This window comes from Lissotriton vulgaris, chromosome 1_2 (genome assembly GCF_964263255.1).
Source record: "Lissotriton vulgaris chromosome 1_2, aLisVul1.2, whole genome shotgun sequence".
NCBI classification, from domain to species: Eukaryota; Metazoa; Chordata; class Amphibia; order Caudata; family Salamandridae; genus Lissotriton; species Lissotriton vulgaris.
This window is the reverse complement of record NC_141686.1, coordinates 356171280-356180972: the sequence shown is the minus strand read 5'-3', so window position 1 is coordinate 356180972 and position 9693 is coordinate 356171280. Positions and strand designations below refer to the sequence as shown.

The following is a 9693-nucleotide window of genomic DNA, read 5'->3' as shown; positions in this document are numbered from 1 at the left end:
CCCTGGCCACCATGTCCCCAACCTTGGATATCCCGATAGTGTCCCACCTATCGAAGCCCTTCGTGTGCCACAACTTTCCCAACACATCGGAGTCAAACAGCGGTGTAGCCATGGTAACCCTATTGTGCCAGCCCAACGTCTTAGTAACTGTGCGCCAGATATGGACCATAGTCTTGGTGGGACCCGTAAGCTTCCGATCCAGAGACCTAGAGTACAATGCTCTGTAGTAATTCCCGTCTCCCACGAGCCATCGATCCATAGCGTAGCCTGGGTTAGCCGCCGGTCCGTAGAGGCCGTGATTGATTGCCGCAAGTTGGGACGCCCAGTAATATCGCCGCATGTCGAGTTGATGAGATTTGCTGCAAAATTACAAGAATTTACATATAAGTTGGAACATATATCTGGTTGGAAGAACATTCAAGCAGATTGCTTATCTCGCTTTCCCATCCAGTCTGAGCACTTTTGTGAGTTTGAGGAAGAACATGTTTATTTGGTAGCAAGCATAGAGGATGTGTGCTCAGATGAATTTAAGTCTATTTCTAGGGAAGAGTGGCATCAAGCGGTGAGTGACGATCCCGATTTTGTTGAATTCATTAATGCTATACGCCTTGGTTGGAAGCGTGAAGGTGATGTGAAGCCTTCTCTGCACAGCTTTGTCAAATTACAAGAGGAGCTTAGTGTTGAAAGGTCTGATGATTTGGTGATGAGAGGTGAAAAATGTGTCCCATCAAAGTCTCTTAAGAAGAATTTTTTTCTTTTGGCTCATGAGGGTCATCTTGGACAAACCATGACCATCAACCGCCTTAAGGCTAACTTTTGGTATCCTGGGTTTGATGACTATGTTCGTTGGGTAGAGGATTGTTCTTTGTGTAAGGAGAACGAAAAGAGGTTAAAGATTAATTCTCAAACGCCTAGGTTCCATCTCATTTCTTGCGGATTTGCCTTGGGAAAAGGTTTGTTTGGACTTTATTGGTCCGATGGACTTTCTCTCTTCTAAGTATCGATTTGCCAAGGTTTTAGTGGATGTATGACCATATTAGGTGTTCGTAGAGTTTTTGAGAAATATTACTACTGATAATATTCTTAATCATCTCAGATCCATATTTTTTAAAGATACTTTTCCCCGTGTGTTAGTTGCAGATAATGGCACTCAACTAACTTCTTATGCCATGCGCAACTTCCTTTCAAGTCATGGATGCAGGCACATGTGTACTTAACTGTATATTCCACAAGGCAACGGCATAGTGGAAAGCATGAATAGAATGGTGAAAGGTACTCTTCAATTAGCTGTTCAGGGTCGACATGATATTCAAAGAGCTGTGGATGATATGTTATGGTCATATAATACCACTGTCCATAGTGTAACCAATGTTATCCCTTTTGGGAAAATTCGAGGTAGAGTGCCAAAAACAAGTTAATTCCTCATTGGCTGCATGAAGAGAACACCTCTTTCCCTATCGTGGTCATACTGGTAAAACTGGAAGAGTGGAAGTGGGTGATCTTGTCAAGGTCAAATTAGGTAGAAGAGAGCATGGGTTGAATACATTTTCTTATCCTTTTAGTGTTAAAGAGGTTCTCAGATGGCATTTTGTTTTAGGAAACGGCCAATGTTGGAATTTTAGGAGGATTGCTCTTTATCCCAAGAAGGATGCTGGTACTTGTATTCAAGGGCCTCCTTTACAACAATCTAGTACTTGCAAAAACCTTCATGAGGGAAAACAAAACAAAACCAGTACGAGAGATTCGTTTTCCAAGGAGATATGATGATTTTGTTAGGTATTGACTTCTTCTGTTTTTTTTTTGTTCTTTAGGAAAGAAGATGTTTCATAAATTTATGATAAATTTATCATACGGTTCTTCTATATTTTGCTTATATTGTTTTATTAATATAACATTTTATTCTGTTCCACATATGTTGCGTTTTTCATATTTATTATCAGTATTTATTCTATTGATATAATGCTTTGTTCACTTTTGCACGTTTTAATTGCAATATTTTATGTACTTTGTATTATTATTATTTTTTTGTCTTCTGTAAGAAAAGAAGATATGTTATGATGGTTCTCTCTCTTTACCAGTCAACCTGCCGCGCGAGGTTGACTGGTCATCCTTGGAACTCTAGTTTGTTCCAGGTCTTCCGGTCATTCTAGGAGTGGCGTTTGCTGAGGCAGGAGTGTGGGAGCTCTGCATGATGAAAGAAGCTACAATAAAACTATCTATACCTTCATATTTGACTTCTGGTTGTCACCTGCTTGAACAAGTTGTCTTTTAAAGTTATACCCTCCCCTTCCCCTTTCACCTCATCACAAAGAGGAATGGCTCCTGGTGTCCCCCGGGGTTTGGAGCTCATTCCTACCCTTTTTAGGTCTTGCCTAGCGTTGCAGCGTGAATGCGCTACCATCGCTTTGTGAGGTATGCAGTGTATACTGTAGTGTGTAAGCTTCATGGAAGCTCCACCCACTCTCTGCCCATTGGCTTTTGTCTAAAATGCTGCCTTCCGATTGGTTTGAGGCTTGTTAGTCCCTCCTCATTCATCATTTATCCTTTCACAGCTATTGCCCCCTTAACTCCTAACACTAATTTCTTTTAGGTCTCGCCTAGCGTTGCAGTGCAAATACTCTGCCATCGCTTTGCGAGGCATGCAGTATACACTGTAGTGGGGAAGCTTCATGGAAGCTCCGCCCACTCTCTGCCCATTGGCTTTTGTCTTAAATACTGCCCTCCGATTGGTTTGAGGCTTGTTTGTCCCTCCTCATTCATCATTTGTATCCTTCCACGGCTATTGGCCCCTTTACTGCTAAAACTATTTTCTTGTCTGTTTCCCCACCCCACCCGCCCCCTCCCTCAGTCAGTGACTTTACACCCTCCTCCGCACCATCCCCCCACTACTGTTCATGTTTTCTTGCCTGCCGACAATTCCGTTTTCATCTTTATTATTGCCACTTTGAAATATGCAAGATCACGATGCGTGCTGTACAAAAACTTCTCGTGTTTAATTAACTAGATTTTGATGTAACTCTAAATATATTAAGACTCTAGGCAACATTCGGGGAATGGATAGCAACTGACGCCCCATAGTTCCCAATTGGCATTGTTGTCAGGCCGGAGGAGCGGCAGTGTTTTAACTCATGCTTAAAACGAGCACTTTTAATACCTTCCTCTCAAATCAGCGCTATAATCATGTGTACTGAAGTGACGCGCTAACGAAATGCACTTTTTGAATTCTGAAGAGACGTTATCGCACATTTACACATTTGCATCATGTTTACTGTATGATTAACATGCCGATCATTTTCACGGTTCGCCCACTGGCTCGTATACGCTTTGGCTTGTCTCGGGCTGGCTCTACCTGCTAATTAATGTATTGGCTCACGCACCTCTTAACAAAGAGAGAAGAATGAATACATGACAGTGAGCCCCGTAGATGGTAGAGAAATAGACTGGTGCAGGCAAACAGACAAAAGTCAGACTCCTTTGCCTCATGTCAGAATCATCACTTTCAATAACCTGGAAATCTGCTGGAAACTCCTGCATGCTCCAACCTCATCCCCCTACCTAGTCTTAGCTTAGCACAAGCAGCAGATTTTGAGCTGTGCCCTGCTGGTGCAGAGGAGCATGGCAGAGTCTGTAGAAGTGCAGGGATCCCTAGCCTCTCAGGACGGGTACCTAAACCTTCTGGGTGCATTCACACTGAGGATAACTGAATACATTTTGTTCTGTGCTTTAGTCGCCCCTCAGTGAGCACTGTCTGGTAGATGGAATTCTGTGTTAATAAACAGATTCAGAGAGGTGGTTGTGTACAAACAAACAAAAGCCACAATACCGTACATTTTGAACATTTTGAACGTGTTGTTAAATACCTGCTCATCGAGTACCTCATTGGCTGATCATTCCATGGCACTACCAAAATTACATTTGGACACATTTTCTCAACTGTAAAACACTTCCTACTTTGGGTCATTTAATAACTCGGGGCTTTGGGGTTAGGTAACCTACTTTGGATGCTATGTAAAAGATTAAATACAAAAACTAATGCAATGAAGCTAATCAACCAGCACTGTGAAAACAGACACGGATTCTGGCATTTTGTATAATTAATGTCAATTTTCTCATAGATGCGAGTAAAGTAATCCTAATGATATCTGCACACTTTTAACTGATAGCACCGGGCTAACTTTGACAACTAGGCAATGAATACATTTTCATGTACCCCTGATGCCGCCCTGCCCCCCATGCCCTTTGCCAACTTCATTGTCTCCAAGTGTTTGGGGGATATCCAAGACACAGGAGAGTGAATCAAATAGTCTAGAAAATGAAAGTGAAGCCGGGATTTGGATTCTCATGCTCCGATCGCGTTGGTTAGTCTGTAAGCACTACTTTTATTAATGAGTTTCTCATTAGTAAAGCACCACGGTGTACATGTGTGGCGACACTTCATCCATAAGGTACTTGCCAAGCAATTGTTGACACAATCCATCTTTGCGTCTTTTTCAATATATTTATTACGAAGTGCAGGCCCTTTCTAAGGGATTTTGCACACTACATACATTCACTCTAAAAATAAACCGTGTAGGTAAAAAAAAATCCCATTCACAACTTCAATAGCACTAACTCACAAATGTGAGACCTATTTGCATTGCAAATGCTTGTTAATATTTACATCAGACCTCTGGCAGAGGAAGTGAAGTATTATGGAATATCTCTTTAGTGCTGTATGCTGATGACACTCAGCTAATTATTTCCCTGTCGGCAGAGTCAACTGGCTTTTGTGTCACATCTAAAAACTGTGTATCCGCGTTGGGCAAATATATGCATGACAACTGGTTAAAACTTAACTAAAAAAACAGAGCTCTAAGGAGCAACCAGACTAGCTGCCTGGATGAGACTTTACATGCCCTCCAGAACGCTATGCTCCATCCAATCTAAACCTGGCCCACATCCCTCGTCACAGGAGAGCCAGAACGAAAGGTTTCTCCTTCCATGTCTTAGCTCCGACCCAGTGGAATTCTATGCCTCCTAACCTTAGAACGATTCAATAAAACTTACTGTTCCGGAAACAGTGGAGGACCCAGCTCTTCTTCATCTAGGCTGACGATTTTGCCTCTCTGGGGCTGTGTTTATTAGGATCCTTTTAAGTCCCTTGCTGATATTTTCTGACACCTGGACCCTCACCTTCCCCTCAGGGCAGGCAGCCTTCAGGTGTTGTGTTTTCTAAGGCTCGGCTCCCCGCTTGTAAAGGGTCAAAGTGGTAACACCCTTGCAGCAAGTGCCTTTATCAGCCGCAGGATTAAGATACAGTGCACCCAATTCCCAGCCCAGTAAAAGCCTGAAACAGACCCAAAATGGAGCATGTACCTACATGTTCGCCTCCCCTGTTTGTACCTCATAAGTAGCTACCTGTGCACTTCCTCCGTTTTTATGTCCCCGGCTAGCTTCTCTAAAGATGCTTTTGATCCTTCTACGCTATCATGGCGTTTGTGTGTTACTTCATTACCTGATGTCTGCTGTGTTCATTGTGTCACTCCCCTGATTTAGCTGTCAATGAACCCTGCTGAGCGAGTACGCAGCCATAAGGGAGCTGAATGTAAGAAATACCCAGAGGTGTAAGTGCTGCACTCACCTTCAAGCAATGGACATCTTGTCTTACTCTGCCAATGCTCCATTCACTGACCGAGAAGCATGCTGGCACCAAACGGAAGACATTTAGTTAGATACCCCGGTAAAGGCAGAAAAAGATAAAAAGCAGACACGTATTGGTAGCAGAGATGTTGCAGGTATATTACTAGTAGTGATGGAATCTCTATAATAAATGGTGCAATCTTCCAACAAATGCTTGGACCATCCCTAGGAATGTGGCAAAAAAAAACTTAACAAACAGAAAAGTAAAGACAGGAGTTAGAACTTCAGCTCCTCCAGTGTAAACTTCGAAGTACTGTGAAGAAGAGTGGTAATGGAGCTACATTTGTTATATACTTCCTGAAGCGTTACGTTTATTATATACTTCCTGGAGCATTAGCTTTATTATATACTTCCTGGAGCATTAGCTTTATTATATACTTCCTGAAGCGTTACCTTTATTATATACTTCCTGGAGCGTTAGCTTTATTATATACTTCCTGGAGCGTTAGCTTTATTATATACTTCCTGGAGCGTTACCTTTATTATATACTTCCTGAAGCGTTACCTTTATTATATACTTCCTGGAGCGTTAGCTTTATTATATACTTCCTGGAGCATTAGCTTTATTATATAGTTCCTGAAGAGTTACATTTATTATAAACTTCATGAAGAGTTTTCTTTGTCATGTAGTCTTGAAAAGGTTACTGTTGTTATAAACTTCCTGAAACTGAAGTGACAGCAGCACATCCTGATCCAGCTCTTTTTACACAATCTCTTCTTGTTTAAATGAACTCTTAGCTATGTGCGTCTTTGTAAAGCTGTACTTCTAGCAAGTGGGCATTCCATGTGTGCTCTTTCTGTACTAAGTTACTGTGAGAACACTGAAAAATTACCTCCTTTTCTGAATTAAGTAAGATGTACATGTTCAATAGAACATTTAGTTAAATATCTGTGTAGGGGAAATATCTCTTGGTAACTTTCATAAATGGTCTTTTATAACTAGTTAAATATTGTGTATTTGCATACTCTTACATTTCCATTTAGTGATTTTAAATCTCTTTACATCCAATAGGAAATCAGCCTTGGATGCTCAAATGATCCTGAATAATGACAGTAATCGTGCAAATCTGAAAAAAGTGGTAAAAAAAATTAGCTGCAATATTCAGGAAAAGATCTGCAGACTGAGGAACCTGAACATAAACTGATAGATCCTCGAAGAGGCAGTCAAGAGCAATTCAGTGGATGTAAGAGTCTGAGCTGTGCACCTCCACGCAACAGGACTAAGAAATAACCTCTAGAAAATTAAGGCAACAACACTGACAAACCACTTCCTGTATAAACAGGCCTCCACCATCAGCTTTGATCATGTGTTCGGTATGAGGTGGATACAGCATTTCTCTGCTTCCTGTAATGATGGCAGACCACCATTCAGCACGCTAGGTGTATTGTAAACTCTTCCTGGCCAAACCACAGAAGCAAGAGAAAAGCCCAAGGGAGTGGAGCCAGACAACTAAGGGCAAAGGAAAGAGAGGGTCTCTGATCTACAACAGACTGTCCCAATTTGCTTCGACCAGAACGAAGACTAATCTTCACTCATAAACATGCAAAACCATTTCTCAATCTAAAGACATAACCACCTACAAAGAAGCTTTACTTGCCACAAATATAATATGTGCAGTTTTTGAGTCTTGTATTTCATTGTGAAATCTGAAATCAACCATCCAAAATACCACACACATACAGGGAATGTGATAAAAACACAAGGGCTTTATCAACCATGTTAGCTCCTCAGAAAACCCAGTCATGGGATGCAGATAATTATAAACCTGACCCAGAGACACTAACCAAGAAACAAAAATCATACACAAGCAGCAAGAGCTTTAGTTTGTCATCACTACGAAAGAGCCATCAACAAACACACACAGGAGAAGCAACATGCATTTGCAGTGAATGTGTGAAGAACTTTAGTGAGTTAGCACTCCTAGACCATCAGCGAACACACATGGGGGAAACACCATACCAATGCACTGAATGTGTGAAGAGCTTCAGTCAGTTATCACAACTCCATGTTCATCAGCGAACACACACAGGGGAAAAACCATACCATTGCAATGAATGTGTGAAGAGCTTTAGTCGGTTATCAAATCTTCAAAGACATCAGCGAACACACACAGGAGAAAAACAATACCATTGCAATGAATGTGTGAAGAGCTTCAGTCGATTATCCCAACTCCAAAGACATCAGCGAACACACACAGGGGAAAAACTGTACCATTGCACTGAATGTGTGAAGAGCTTTAGTCGGTTATCAAATCTTCAAAGACATCAGCGAACACACACAGGAGAAAAACCATACCATTGCACTGAATGTGTGAAGAGCTGCAGTCAATTATCCCAACTCCAAAGACATCAGCGAGCACACACAGGGGAAAAACCTTACCATTGCACTGAATGTGTGAAGAATTTCAGTCAGTTATCAAACCTCAAAATACATCAGCGAACACACACAGGGGAAAAACCGTACAATTGCACTGAATGTGTGAAGAGCTTCAGTCGGTTATCACTGCTCCAAATACATCTGCGAACACACACTGGGGAAAAACCATACCATTGCAATGAATGTGGAAGTATTTTTAGTGATTCCTCAACTCTCAGGAATCATCAGCGAACACACACAGGTGAAAAACCATACCATTGCAGTGAATGTGTGAAGAGCTTCAGTCGGTTATCAGACCTCAAAATACATCAGCGAACACACACTAGGGAAAAACCATACCATTGCAGTGAATGTGGAAGTGTTTTTAGTATTTCCTCAGCTCTCAGGATTCATCAGCGAACACACACAGGAGAAAAACCCTACCATTGCAATGAATGTGGAAGTATTTTTAGTGTTTTCTCAGCTCTCAGGATTCATCAGCGAACACACACAGGAGAAAAACCATACCATTGCAGTGAATGTGTGAAGAGCTTCAGTCGGTTATCAGACCTCAAAATACATCAGCGAACACACACTGGGGAAAAACCATACCATTGCAGTGAATGTGTGAAGAACTTCAGTCGGTTATCACACCTCAAAATACATCAGCGAACACACACTGGGGAAAAACCATACCATTGCAATGAATGTGGAAGTATTTTTAGTGATTCCTCAGCTCTCAGGATTCATCAGCGAACACACACAGGAGAAAAACCATACCATTGCAGTGAATGTGTGAAGAGCTTCAGTCGGTTATCAGACCTCAAAATACATCAGCGAACACACACTGGGGAAAAACCATACCATTGCAGTGAATGTGGAAGTATTTTTAGTCATTCCTCAGCTCTCAGGATTCATCAGCGAACACATACTGGGGAAAAGCCATACCATTGCAATAACAGTGTGAAGAGATTCAGGGTGTTATTAAATATTCGAAAACATCAGCAAACACACAAAGGAGAAAAACCATAGCATTACAGTGAATGTGTGAGGCACTTTAGTGGGTCATCAGACAAACAAAAACATATTCGAACATACACTGAGGAAAAACCATACCATTACAATGAATGTGGAAGTAGTTTTAGTGATTCCTCAAATCTGAGAAGTCATCAGCGTATACACACAGGGGAAACACCATTACAGTGCCGTGAATGTATAAAGAGCTTTAGTATGTTATCAATTCTGCAGAGACATCAGTGAACACACACTAGATCGTAGCATTCTGAATCATCTGTAAGGTGCTTTTGTGTTGCTGGAGCTGCCAAATAAACAGTGGTCTCATAGCCCAGCCTTGCCTAGAGGAAGGAGTTCTTCGATATAATATGTACATCAGAAGAAAGGATACATCTTCAGTAGCCAAAGATATTAGAAACGAATGCTTTCCGCCAAGTTCATTTTAACAAAGTTATGAGTCCGGGAAGTTCTTCCTGCTGCCGACCATGTAAATGTAAATGTAAATGTAAATGTATGTGTCTTGTAAAGCGCACTGCTGCCCTGAGGCGTCCTGGCGCTGTAGACCGCTGGGGAATCCGTCCTGGCTATCCCTGTGAGATGGTCCCTACTGGGTATCTCCAAGGTGAAATCAGGCATCCCTGGCG

The 9693-nt window shown here is 41.7% G+C and overlaps 1 protein-coding gene across 1 annotated transcript; it reads left to right on the top strand.

Moving 5' to 3' along the window:
* Nucleotides 1-6755: 6755 nt before the first annotated feature.
* Nucleotides 6756-9218, top strand: LOC147736819 (uncharacterized). The gene has a single exon (XM_086953512.1). It carries the CDS (start codon nt 7397-7399, stop codon nt 9065-9067), a length of 1671 nt encoding a protein of 556 aa, XP_086809638.1. The 5' UTR covers nt 6756-7396; the 3' UTR covers nt 9068-9218.
* Nucleotides 9219-9693: the final 475 nt, after the last annotated feature.

Excerpts from the sequence above, each read along its gene's own strand:
- LOC147736819 (XM_086953512.1), top strand. The coding sequence starts at position 7,397 with ATGTTAGCTCCTCAGAAAACCCAGTCATGGGATGCAGATAATTATAAA.